At 40.8% G+C, this 14,419-nt stretch overlaps 2 protein-coding genes across 2 annotated transcripts; one reads left to right on the top strand and one right to left on the bottom strand.

Annotated features, from left to right (window-relative positions):
* Positions 1 to 3,102: 3,102 nt before the first annotated feature.
* Positions 3,103 to 8,044, top strand: LOC149104639 (uncharacterized). The gene has a single exon (XM_089270780.1). It carries the CDS (start codon positions 3,299 to 3,301, stop codon positions 7,982 to 7,984), a length of 4,686 nt encoding a protein of 1,561 aa, XP_089126906.1. The 5' UTR covers positions 3,103 to 3,298; the 3' UTR covers positions 7,985 to 8,044.
* A 1,449-nt stretch (positions 8,045 to 9,493) lies between these two features.
* Positions 9,494 to 11,940, bottom strand: LOC149104638 (uncharacterized). Its single transcript, XM_089270917.1, has one exon. It carries the CDS (start codon positions 11,388 to 11,390, stop codon positions 10,428 to 10,430), a length of 963 nt encoding a protein of 320 aa, XP_089127043.1. The 5' UTR covers positions 11,391 to 11,940; the 3' UTR covers positions 9,494 to 10,427.
* Positions 11,941 to 14,419: the final 2,479 nt, after the last annotated feature.

Here is a 14,419-nt window from a genome sequence, read left to right as displayed (position 1 = left end):
GCGCCGCCCCAAAGATCCAAAAACAAGAGAGACTGATCAGAGGTCAAGTTATGCGGGTGCATAGATCAGTCCAAATAGGACCAATCAGTGGCAAGTTTACACACAAAATTATCTTTTCTTGAAAACGAATTTCTTACAAGTTTTCACTCCATTTGCGACGAAACTCTTGATTAGTTGGTTCTTAAGCACGGTGGTTTGCCTCTCTAAATCGATTCGGAATCGTTTCCTCGATACGAAGAATATTCGTGCAATTGTCCAGAAAGTTTTTTTTTCTTCTTAATTAGCTTCTGCGTGGCTTTTAGTCTAACGTGTTTGTTTTTTCTTTTTTTTTTAAATTGATTTACAACAAAACACTTTGTTGTCTAATCACTCTGTAGTGAAACGAAAACAATATAATTTCTAACTTAGTACAAGTAAGAAAACACCAGTCGTCTAGGTGGGAGGAGGGGGTTGCACCTCGTTTATTAATAAAAAATAAACGTAAGTGGCCTTAGGATAGTTATAAATACAACAAATTTATTATATGGCTTGTGTTTGTAGGCGATATAACGCGCGCTCTGATTGGTTAATTGTCACTGAATTGTAGGGCATTATTCTCCCGTAATGCCCACGGGCCGATTACGGATTATGCAAATTAGGAAGAGCCCGGCTCGGAAAATTCAAGCGGATTGAAACGATGAAAGCCGATTAAAAACAGTAAGAGAGGTAAATTTAATTCCGAGTAGCTAAAAGTTTAGGGATTTTTCCTTACTAAAATTTATATAGAAGTCGTTTTTGACTTACCGGTAACCTTGGCGAGCGCTAGTGAAAAGCAATCAAAGTTTGCCGAGTGTTGAGTAAAGCTAAAATCGCTAAGTGTAAAACACCATCGGCAAATGTGTCACGTATCCTGAGCAGAAAACCACGAAGAAACTTATAAGTTATCATCTTAGTCACAATAATTACCGAAATATTGAACTCCGTTTCAGTTCTCATCAAATAGATTCCCTCGCTTCAACACAAGAGAGTGAAAATTAGCTTGTAGGATCATCAGATGTAAACAATCGGACGGTTTCTGTCGGTAGCAGTATTTCTGATACCGGCAGGAAGTTTTAGACGCTCACAAGGCTTGAAAAGTTCATTCATAAGTCCCAGAATGAAGAAGGCCAAGATATGTTGTCGAAAGCGAATGCGAAGATCGAGTTATTCTGAGCAGTGCATTCTGAAGCATTAGTATTTTCTTTCACCGAAAGACCGTTGGTTTGGACCATTTTGAAGCACTTTCTGTCTTTTCTATATGCGTTGACGTTTCGCCACAAAAGTTGGAAAAACTCCCTCATCAAGTTGTGGCTCCACGATACTAAAATACCTTTTTGAGGGCTGTGACAATCATTTTTCCCGTAAAGAATTACAGTAGTGAAGTTCACTGACTGTGTGGTTTTGCCCTGGGTTTGAGACGATGAATGAATCGGTAAACGCGCGCATCGCCGGATGTAAATTGACGACTTCCGCTCGAATAATTTTTTTTTCTTCAATTCGTGAGCCATATAATAAACAACTTAATAACCTCGACCGTTCGGTCGTTACGGGAAAATCTCAAACCTCGGCCTACCGTATTGACCTCGCTGTCGCTCGGTCAATACGGCAAGACCTCAGTTTGAGATTTTCCCGTAACGAACTCACTCTCGGTTATTAAGTAGTTAGTACTAAACAAAAACACGGGAACTTTACTAAAACAAAATTTCTAGAATGGAGTGATCAAAAGCGGTGATGCCGTCGAGTGACAACTCCTAACAGACAAACTCCTTAAATATTCGCTTCTTAGTATAATGACGTAACCTGCATACCAACGAATCTACATACCAGCACACAACTATCTTACAATAACAACGTGAAAAATTATATGCTGAAACTACTTACAATACAAAATACTACAAACTAAAGGACAATTTGATTTCTATCATTACTGACAACGTCCAGTGCTACGGAGCAATAGGCGAAGTAGTCCCAACCGTTCTTTACCGCGACCGAATTATTATTATTTTACGTTCACTCGGAGTATTGTTATGAGAATATTGTAAATTGCTCGCTTCCGAGCCCTTTAAATGTAATTTGGTTCAGTAATAGGGAACTTGCGGATCGCAGTTTTATTCACCAGTTTGTTCATTTATTCGAAGTTGGAATGCATGTATTCGCTTTCGAGGAATATTATAACCGACACGAAAATATAGAAAAGCCAACAGTAGCCTCTTTTGAGTTAACAGCTAGAAATCTAAAGTTATTGTTCTACTTTGTACTTTGCCGACTCTTTGTACACCTGAGCGTGTGCAACGCTGTTTCACTAACTTTCATTTAGAAACAAGTAGTTCGTTATCGGGTCATTTGAGTTTCTTTTATTATTACAATCTACTTTCCGTTCCCTCAGAAACTAGCCAGCTGAACTACTTTTCACTAACGAAGTTTTATTAGTTTTCTCGGAAGTTAGCCAGCTGAACTACTTTTCACTAATGGAGTTTTAATGCTTTCTATTCATAGGATAATTTTTCCTTGCTGTCGGTAACACCAATTCACCAATTCATATTTAAGTATCTCACTTTTAATTTCCTAAGTTTGTTCTATCTTAATCTCAGCCTGTGTAATTTTAATCCTAGCACTCTATTTTTAATTTTGGAAGCCTCGTGGTGTTGATTAGAATTCGCTTCCTTAATTAAGTACTTTCTGCTCGTATTGTATACTTGAAGTTACATTAGCATATTGTAAACACTTGACGTGTAAAGGATGATATATAAGCAAGTACGTTTGTAAAGCTTTTTTGATTACATCGATTACATCGATTACATCGGCTACATCGTTACGATTTTTACAGCGGCTACTCCGCCGAGTATGTCAGTTTCACCCGCGACGTTAGAGTGCAGAATAAACTACTGTTGGACCAAGTTATGTCTCTTCCTTGACGTCCGTAGTGAAGACCATTGAAGTAGATCCTCGTGTACCAGGAAATCGTGACGAATTTCCGTTCCCGCAGCAAAGCAGTGCTCTCCAGAGTTAGATTCCCCCAGTTGTCAATTCAAGTGTCCGTTCAGTCCGAAAATTTACAGTGTTGCAGGAAAACCTATCGTCACAGTAGCTTACCGAGAAAACTTATCGTCACAGTTGTGGAGAAGAGTGGTACTTCGTGGATCTTCCAAGGACGTTATCAAGGCCTCAGAGCAGATTCAAGTTCACCGAAGACGCTAGTTGTTGTAATCCCTTGAGTGCGAGCAAAGGATAAAAGCCGCTCAAGTAACGTGAGTACAAAATCAATTCTTTGTCCTCATATATGAAGTCCGTGAAGAGAGTTTTTAAGAAGAAACTTTCGCCGTATAATTTACGAAGTAGGAAATCAGCCGTTCCCGTAGTTAAAGCCAGTACGCCTAAGGTAAATAAAGAAGTACAAGCTTCGTTGTCAGAAGAAGAGAATTGTACATTGTTGTGTGAATTACCATATTATCGAAGTGTCGTCCACGAGTCGTCGACGCACGCGTTAGATTTAAACGAAGAAATCCAGCCAAGCAGACCCAGAGACGGCCCACGTTTGTCCACCGCATTTTCCAGTCCAAGTCAGGCCGATAGTACGAACAGAGAAGCCATAAATATCAGTGTAGAACAACGCCAAGAGTCGTCCATTGTTCAACCGAGTTCATCAAAACAAGCCACTCCCTGTGGACCGCGTGTAACAAGCGATAGCAGTTCCTTAGAAGACTTCACTCCAATTGACTCCAGGCAGTTACAGATCGGCCCTCAGATTGCTTTAGAAGTCGAAGAAATCAGCGAACCCGAAAACGAAGAGCCAGATCTAGAACAGAACTCGAGTTTAGCACATAACTCAAACCTGTTAATTAATTCACAGTTGACTAATCACAGTCAAGTAGGAGATAGCATAAATTATAAAAAACCAAAACAAAACAAAACAAAGACTCGCAGCGACTCTGTCCCTAGCGCCGACTTCAGATACACAGAAACGGAAAGCGAGCGAGAAGATTCAGAGGATAGCGAACACGAAGAAAATCAAAACAATAACAAAGAAAAGAGAATAGAAAGCGAGAGAAATCAACCCGACCTATCAGTCATCATGGAAGCTGAAACACTTAGAGAATTAAGAGAACAAATGGCTACTCTACATACCCAGTTGAGGTTACAACAGAGGGCCCAACAGCAAACAGCCAGTGCATTGGAGCAAGCACCAATTCCAGAAACAGTCAGCACGCGAAGACCAGCCCCTTTCCATGGTTATGACTCTGAAGATGTGAACCGATGGTTGGATAAAGTAGAAAATTACCTAACTCTTCGCCGCATAGACCTAACCAGTAGAACAGCACAGGCGGAGCTGGTAATGAATCTAGCCGGACCCGCAGAAGATTTCTATTACTCCTTACCCCTTGATCAGAAGTCCACGTACGCCGACCTGAGGGATTCTTTGAGAGAGAGGTTTGCAAATGATAACCAGAGCTGGATAATTTGGCAGGCAGTTACCACTCGCCAACAGGGAGCAATAGAACCTTTGGACACATATCTAACTGACTTAACAAACAAGTTCAGGCGGTTGAGCATTACTGACGCGGAAAAGATGCGTTACTTTGTCCAAGGGTTACGGCCAGAAGTCAGGGAGACAGTACTGTTAAGACAACCCAAGTCATTCCGCGAGGCTGAAGAAATAGCAAGGCTGACTTGTGCAGTGAAAAACACCATGGGTTCTCCTGTAACTGGCGTGGCGCGACAACCGAGTCATCCCACTGGAATAACTGAGGTAAGCGCGACCAGCCGTGCGCTCTTAGCAAAAATGGAAGAGATAAGCGAAAAACTTCAAAAAAATAAGGAACCCGCTAAGGCAGAGGATACGTTAACTGACGCTAAACTCCTTGCCAGGCTTGATGCATGGATTGCAGGCCTCCCGGCTAACCCAGGTATACAGCAACTGTCGCAATTACAAGCAAAATTAAATGAACTTGTAGAGAAAACGCCATCCAAGGGTGACAATACAGCGATTCTGGCAGCATATGCAGAACCAAACAGGAGAGAAAATCCAGATTTCATGCGCGAACTTCGACGAATGGAAGATAAATTAGAAGAACTTTCTCGCCAAATGGATGCTCGGATTAAAGGGCTGGCTCGACGAAATCCGCCAAATCAGGTTGATCAGCCGAGACAGCGAACACGAGAAGGTCGACCCATCTGTTATACTTGCGGAAGAGTTGGACATATTCAACAAAATTGTAACCAGAGATCTTCACGCGAAACCAGTAACTACGACCGATTCCAGCCGAACCAGCAGCGACGTCAAACAAGTGAAAATTATCCTTCCCGCTCGGGCTACAATCAATCCCAACGACGGAGCGAATTGCCTTCTCAGTTCAATGCAAGTGGCCCGCGAATGGCCGTGCTCGATGATGGAGATTACGAGGATAGTTTCGTCGCTCCGCTAGAACAAAATACAATTCACCAGACAATTCCAAAAGAAGGAGGCGAGTTTCCAAGAATAAACTGGAGCCTTGTCGGATCGCAAATTGGCAAGGAACTATCTCAGCAGTTGCCAAATACGTCTCACTTGGTCCCAAAAGTGTTCCAGCAAGGTCAAGTAAAGGAAAACCAGTCGCCAACTGTGGTTATTGAAGTATCAAAACCAAACTCCGAAAGTGGTCAACGAACAATGGAGCCAAATAATGAAAACAAAGCAACTTGTGAAGTAACAACCGCTGCCCGTCCCGAGCGCGAGTTACCTGGAAACCTGGAAACTAAGCCCGAACCGGAAATACGTCAGCACCTGGTCGCTAGTCCACTGAAACCGAACGAACTCAGCGGAAACCAGAGGAGTAACTCACCACAGAGTCAGAAAAAACATGTCCCATTTCCTAACGCTGTACGCCGTACCAAAACCAGAATTACAGCAGATACGGATGTTATTGTTGACCTGTGCACGGACGAGAACATCCGGAATCCCTCGGACCCAGATCTCTCTCAGCCAAGACATAGTACTTCCGCCGGAAGAGAATCCACTGAAGTCAATAATGACAGCTTGCCTAACCATAAGCCAGATCCTGTCCAGACAGAACGTGAAACTTCACCTTCAACCGATGAACAGTGTAACATTACAAATAAGCAAGCCAAGCCACGTGACCTAACAGTCACCGCCCAGCTACATGGCCAAGACATTAAGTTACTCGTAGATACCGGAGCAGGCATGACAGTAATTGATAAACAGTTTACACGAGACATCTATAAGGGTGAACTACCCAAGTCAGGCTTCCCAGGTAACCCAAGTAATCAGCAACCACCAGAATTGCAAACAAAGTTGGAGAAACTCAAAGTTGGAGAAAAAGTATCAAGAAAATTTGACGGCAGTCACGTCAGAGATGGAAATACAGGTAACATCGCCGCGTTTTCAGAAGCCAACAATAGAGAGACGTCGGAGTTGCTTAAAGAAATTCGCCGAATGGAAAACGGTTTAGAAAATCTGAACCAACGAGTAAATCGCATGGACCGCCTCGCCCGACGTAACCGCACCGTGTGCTATAGGTGTGGACGCACTGGCCATGTCCAATATAACTGTTACTATTATTACCAGCCAGAAAGCCCGTACCAGAACCAAGAAGGGAGCCAAGAGTACCATGCGAATTACAATCAGGAAGAAAATCAGCGTCTGGCAACTCATCCCTCGGCGCATTTGTCCGTATTAGATGCTCAGTGTGCCCAGCGAGTTCTAAATTACCATGACAACAAAGTAAGGAGTTCAGGATCAGCTGAACAAAGCTCCCGTCAGCCAGTACGCACTTGCAAACTAACATTTGAAGGAGAAGAAAACTCGTCAGATCGTGTGTTAACCGCGCTACCAAAGCAGGAGAAGACAAACAGCCAGGAAAAAGCAACAAGTACAACACAGTCACAACAAGAAGTGAAGCTGACAAGAGCCAATAAGCGACAACCACAAATCTCGCATAAGCAAGTATCTTTGCCCGCAACAAAACACCGTCAATCGAAGTCAGCAGCTCAGCCAAGCAACGATTTCTCGTCTGGTAAAAAGGATTTCAAGCTAAAGTGCAGTGATCTAACTACAGAAGGTGAAATAGCAGGCCAAGCAGTTCAGTTACTCGTGGATACTGGAGCGTGCGTATCGGCCATACACGAACAGTTTTTCACGAAGATTTATGGTCAATTCCCGCCTAATATGAGCGAAGGTTCCTTATCGGCCGTCCAGACAGTAAGCGGAGAGAAAGTCCCAGTGTTAGGAAAGATTACGATACCTTTACAGTTGCAAGCAAGAGAATATACCTGTGAGTTTCATGTCATGCAGAACCTGACCTACGATGCTATCCTTGGTCGAGGTTTTCTACATAAGAACGGAGCCCTTATTGATCTAGTAGATGGTACTCTTTCCTTCAAAGGAACAGGATACGTTGGAGAACAAGCCAGCACAAAGACTGTGCCAGTGATGGGAACCTTCCTTTCCCAGCAGAAGTTGAATGAAAAGAACACCGTGGTCAGTAATGCAAATCTAGCGCCTTTACCAGAGATTTTAAAGTCCAAATTTGTTCAACGTAATGAAAAGAACAAACTGATGTTTTCTCACCAGTCACTCCTACTTTTGCTGCTCATTGTCCTATACCTACTGACTGCTTCATGCACGCCACCCACGGAAAACAACGACAAGCCCGTTATTCAGAAACTACCCAAGTTCTTCTTCCAGGAAACCCCCAATGATATCCTTCAAGGTGGTCACGAAATTTGTGCCCCACTTAGCCTAGCGAATTACAAGAGATCTGACCAGAGTGAAGCCCAAAATGAAAGAAACGTACCGAGAGTTAAAACGTTGAAGTCAGCCGTATCGCTCTTTGGAACCGGTGACGTTCAGAAAACCTTAAGGGCCATGTCTTCAAGCAAAGAAAACAGTTCTAGGTTACTACAAGAGATTCATGTCTACCGAAATGTAAAGAATCAAGAGAGCCAGTTTACCATTGACCAGGAATTTTGAGAGAGGAAGAGGTGTTGATGACATTGAAGAAGTAACGCATTATTGACGCATATAGACAAACAGGTTAATGAGAAATATATCCTCACAGAAATGAGATTATAGGAGGGATTTCAGTGTCAAAGTAGACAAGTAGACAGTTTTTCCAAAAGAGACAAGCTAATGGAACGAAATTTGATAAGGAATATTAAAGTACCAAGAAAGATTTTTAGGAATTTTCTGGAGACCATTTTAACGCTTGTAAACCATGTTCAGATAGTCAAGTTGAGTTGTAAATTCCTTTTATACGTCTTGCTCGACCAGGAGGTCTCGAATTAAGGTGGGAGGAATGCTACGGAGCAATAGGCGAAGTAGTCCCAACCGTTCTTTACCGCGACCGAATTATTATTATTTTACGTTCACTCGGAGTATTGTTATGAGAATATTGTAAATTGCTCGCTTCCGAGCCCTTTAAATGTAATTTGGTTCAGTAATAGGGAACTTGCGGATCGCAGTTTTATTCACCAGTTTGTTCATTTATTCGAAGTTGGAATGCATGTATTCGCTTTCGAGGAATATTATAACCGACACGAAAATATAGAAAAGCCAACAGTAGCCTCTTTTGAGTTAACAGCTAGAAATCTAAAGTTATTGTTCTACTTTGTACTTTGCCGACTCTTTGTACACCTGAGCGTGTGCAACGCTGTTTCACTAACTTTCATTTAGAAACAAGTAGTTCGTTATCGGGTCATTTGAGTTTCTTTTATTATTACAATCTACTTTCCGTTCCCTCAGAAACTAGCCAGCTGAACTACTTTTCACTAACGAAGTTTTATTAGTTTTCTCGGAAGTTAGCCAGCTGAACTACTTTTCACTAATGGAGTTTTAATGCTTTCTATTCATAGGATAATTTTTCCTTGCTGTCGGTAACACCAATTCACCAATTCATATTTAAGTATCTCACTTTTAATTTCCTAAGTTTGTTCTATCTTAATCTCAGCCTGTGTAATTTTAATCCTAGCACTCTATTTTTAATTTTGGAAGCCTCGTGGTGTTGATTAGAATTCGCTTCCTTAATTAAGTACTTTCTGCTCGTATTGTATACTTGAAGTTACATTAGCATATTGTAAACACTTGACGTGTAAAGGATGATATATAAGCAAGTACGTTTGTAAAGCTTTTTTGATTACATCGATTACATCGATTACATCGGCTACATCGTTACGATTTTTACAGCGGCTACTCCGCCGAGTATGTCAGTTTCACCCGCGACGTTAGAGTGCAGAATAAACTACTGTTGGACCAAGTTATGTCTCTTCCTTGACGTCCGTAGTGAAGACCATTGAAGTAGATCCTCGTGTACCAGGAAATCGTGACGAATTTCCGTTCCCGCAGCAAAGCAGTGCTCTCCAGAGTTAGATTCCCCCAGTTGTCAATTCAAGTGTCCGTTCAGTCCGAAAATTTACAGTGTTGCAGGAAAAACCTATCGTCACAGTAGCTTACCGAGAAAACTTATCGTCACACCAGTCATTTAACCTGCTTGCTTACAAAATTGATGCTAATACAATAAATTCTTAATAATACACGGCTTACAATGTTTTTTGTCACCTTGTCAAAGCACAAACCAAAAAAATGATTTACAAGCACACCACTAATGTTAATACTAAAAATATCGCACACAAACAACTAGCACTAAAACTAACGCTAATTACATTACATCGCTAAAGCTTTTAGGCTACATTACACATAAGGACAAAAAATAATTACAACATGAAGTACAGAAATAACAAACATGGCACCAGTGCCACTTTCATTATTGGGAATATTAAAACAGACATTGGAACATTTGTCCAAAAAAGTACAATAGGAAAAAAAAAATTTACAGTTAACGAATCGCAAATGTAGAAAATAATCCACTTAGCTTCGAACTTTCTGCGGAGAGAGTTTATAATAGTCGTTAGTCGTTCACATTTGTCGTTTGTTCACATTTTTTCGTTCACATTTTACCAGTCTTCCCAAATCAACTGATTAATATGCACCTAGCTTCAGAGCATCGAGAAAAACCTGTCTGATTTTCCCGTCACTGAGCATTTTAACGCAGCTGGACACTCTATTGACGATGTCCTTGTTCGTGGAATTTTGCTCTGCGGCGTGACCTCACAACGGAAGCGGCTAGAGTTGCGCCTGATTTTCAAACTTGCCACCAGTCATCCGCGCGGCATAAATTCCGACTTCAACGCTTTTTTAATTTCAATTTTAGATCCATGGTGTATACAAACGTTGCCCAGATTTCGACGAACATGGTTTTCCACTGATGAAGGGCCAATCCCGAAACGTCTGGAAACTTTACCCGAAATATGGCACTTTTATTCATGATTATTCTTACTGAACACTTTCATGCAAGTCTTTACCCAAGTGCCACGCAGCTGACGGACATTTTTCGGTAAATCCTTCATTAATATATTGTTCACAAAGAACCAACATTGCCTACTGAGGTTGGCGGCAGAAAATTACCAGAACCGCTTAAACCATGCTGCTTTCTAAGACCAAGGACAATCTTTACGGAATGCAGCAATTCATTGATACGAAATGCAGTTAAGAAAGGATTAATCACTGAATTAAGAAAAAGAAATACTAATAATGACTCTCTGAGCGCAAACAACCACTTTTCACCGCGGCAACCACCACAGCTTGCTTCCAGAAGAATTGTCACAAAATATGGGATGAGTGAGATGATCAGGAAAAGTAAGATGAGAAATGAGGTTGTAGCAATTTTTCGTTCCATTTGTGCAGTTTTTAATCGTCTCCTATCAAGAAGTGTTGGGTTGTTGGGCATTGATGTTTGCTTTTGAAAATCAACTCGGGAGCGTTTTCTTAAAAAGAAGAATATCCCCATGTAGGCTAAAATGGTCGTCACAAGGGGAAATGTCGTGTGTAAATGTATATCTATTAGAAGGTAAACATCAATTGGAATTCCAGTCAGTTGGATTGAGGCAAAAATCGATGAAAAAACTACTATGCTTGTGTTGCATGACGCAAGTTTCCTTGGTTTTACTTTGTGAAGATAGAAATGAGGAAACACTACAGTCACGAAGCGATCCACTGACATCGCCGTCACCAACAGAATAGAACTGTTAACTCCAATGTAACCCAATAGTCTAGCAATGCCGCCTTCTTGTGTGATTTGTTTATCACCAAAAGCGCACAAAAATCGAGTGATTGCTTCTGAGGAGCAAACCACGAGTCCAACGTATAGATCAACCGCTGCCATGAACACCAAGACTACCGAGAACGTTTTCCTGAAGCAGCGAAGAGGATTTCTGTACAACGCGATCAACACAATTGCATTAGGAACAGAAATGGCTATTGATAGCAGCGCAAAAGGTATTCCAGTTCCAAGGCACAGTGATTTCTCAAAGGCTCTCTCCATTGCAAAGCTTAAAGGAAGGAGAATCTTTGTTAGTGAAACAGAAGAATCTGATAGTTTAATATCGTTGTTTGTCTTTGGATCGGAGCAAACACAAGGCTCTATAAAAGTTCTGAATTTCCGTCATATTTTCATTTCATATCCTCTTCCCGTCACTAGTAATCAAACAAAGAGATAGCTTTCTTGTCCTGTATTTACTTTTCGTGCAATTAAATTAAACCGCAAAATTTAACGAGTTAGCAATACTATAAAAATAACACCTGCCATGAAATAAAGATTGGTACATTATTAAGCAGCAGTGTCCTCTTTGAAATCATTGAAACATATTTCCAAACTGCGTATTGCACTGAATAATATAGACCCTGTGTTAGCTTGTTTTACAAGATTATCCCCGTATAATGAGACTACCTAGGCAGACATATATACGAGACACTGAATGGGAAGAAAAATTGCCTTCAGATACTACTGAAATTTTTAAAGTCATTGCAATTGTCAGCTGTGTATATTACCACAATATTTCTACAGGTTTATTAGATTTTCGCAGATTAGTTTCGCTAATGACTTTCCACAAAAGATAATGGTGTGGCAACTTACGCCATCGAAATGACTGGTGCCTAAAACCAGCGCCTTAGACAACTCGGCCACGCCACCAGCTCTTCTTATAATTTTTTTGATATCATTTAATAATTAGACTACTCGCCCTCGTTTTTTATTGAAACAATAGAGTGTTTCTGTAGAGGAACTATCGGCTGATAGTTGCCCCGCAGAAATTTGATACTCTTAAAACAAATATTTGCCAGAAAAAGCGAAGCTTCGGGGACAAATATGCTAGTCCTAAGAACAACACAAACCTGCAGTGCGCTGCTCTTTAAACTATTAGGCTTAAAAGTACACAAAATTGTAGGGGTTTTTTCTTTAATCGTTAAATGTATTTGCCCAAGAGGCTGGCGTGTGTATACCTGGTGATCGGGAACGGTTTTGTATGGATTCGCTTATATTAAACCTGCCCGCCAGTCTGACATTTTGACAGATTTTCCACGAAATGCCATGTTAAAGCTCTTAAACACTCCATGTTTGTTTAGAAAATCTAATTATTATCTAGATAGATAATAAACAATGGTAGCAAGACTTCAATTCATCGTTTTATTGCGACAACGCTGTTTCGTATGGTCAAAGGATGACCACACTCATCAGGCAATATCAACGAATGACCGTTAAATTTCACAAACTGGCAATTAAAAGCTAACTTTAGGTTGCTATGAGATATAAAAACAGTTGCTATGATATGGAAAAACAGATGCTATATAACATTGAAAAACTGGCAATAAAAAATAATAATAATAATAAATAAATAAATAAATAAAAAAAATAAAATAAAATAAGAATAATAATAAAAAGTAAAATAAGAATAAAAAAAATGAAGCAGTTGCTATGGGATTTAAAATCTGAAATCTCGTGTTGCTAAAAGATTGCGTTACTTGCTCACAAAGTTCTTGAGTAGGTATCTGTTTCTGTGGGGGCACGCACTTGCTGTTCTCGACACCTACAATTTATAGTCAGAGTTAGAATTTTTTGTAGAATTTCGACGGACCAACTTAGCAATGGGACCTCCTGAGATTATTATACGATCTTTCAGAAATGTCAAGCGATTCTCAAAACTGTGAACGATTCTTCGGAGGAATCGCTGGGCGTTCATTTGTGTCAGACTCACTGTGATAAAACATTACGTGACTTGCCCGTGTTTTGCTTCAGTTTCTTTTGCTATTGCAACATCACAACGCTTTATTGCTTTCATTACATTTCATGTTATCTAAATGCTCGGTTCAGGCGCCGTACTTCACATAAGCCAAATCGAATGCTAATGAGGGAGAACAAAGGATTTTCTCATTTGCATTCGATTCAGCTCATATGAAGTACGGCGTCTGAACTTGGCCTAAGTATCATAATAATTGGAGATCTTAGTATGTTATTCGGTTTTTCAGAACGCGACATGTCGATGAGCTTTTCTCTTTTCAGTCCTCCAGTTCGATGTTGACCACCACGTACATGATTCTCGAAATCAAAACCACTGCATCATCATTATAGAAAAACCACATTACGTTTATGGTGTATATCAGTGTACCAGAGAAATTTTAAAGTTATATCATTGATTCCCCGATTAGCCTCGTCGTTTTTCGAAGACTCTTCGAACTACCCGGCCCAAATACCGATTATATTCTTGAGTAATCGCTGAATACCCTCTCACTGCTGCAGAAAATCATCGTCAAAGCTAAGACTGTCACTCTTTCTATACTACAAGTAGGGAGCTTAATTAAGAAAACCACGACGGCAACGGCAACGGCAACGGCAACGGCAACGTCGCTAAACAAGAGGTACATTTCTTTGCTGTCCTCTGTGCAAACTAACAACGTGAAATGACCAAATTCTGCGTTGTCTGGAGAATGTGCACCACGACGACTGATTTTTCCCATTCTTATTTCGAATTCATCCATGTGTCGCAGATTCAGTTTCTTGGTAGTTTTGACAGCGATAAACGAACTAAATGACTTTAGGGTACCGCGAGGTTCGTAGGCAAAATATAAATTCATTTTTTAATCGACGTTGTCCTAGCTCGTTCGGTAACGGGCATCCCCCTACAAATGATTTTAAAAGCGTACAGCGGAGGCCAACTATCTCGAACTAGCTCTAATTAAGGGGAGCGAAATCCAATAGTAATAGCCTGCGAACAGGCTCCCGGCGAGGGCAGAAAAAAAAATTCGGCGAGCGCGAAACAGAAGCCTGTTCGCAGGCTACAATAGTAAGTGATCGACTGAACATAACCCAGGGAAAATAATTCGAGTTTAATAGATTGACATACTGAGTTGAATTTGTTTTACACCAGCAGTGTTTTTGTAATTCTTTGCAGGAGATCTCATGGACATGGAGACGTTACGGCAGCCTTGAAGCACGTCTAAAGAAAGACTGAATTTTTTTAATGATGCATCCGGTTACTAATTAGATTCCTTATTTCTACATGCAGGATTCGTTGCATG

This window comes from Orbicella faveolata, unplaced genomic scaffold (assembly GCF_042242905.1).
Source record: "Orbicella faveolata isolate gen_17 unplaced genomic scaffold, um_ofav_v1 contig_34, whole genome shotgun sequence".
In the NCBI taxonomy this organism is placed as follows: domain Eukaryota; kingdom Metazoa; phylum Cnidaria; class Anthozoa; order Scleractinia; family Merulinidae; genus Orbicella; species Orbicella faveolata.
This window is presented reverse-complemented; position numbering and strand designations above follow the sequence as displayed.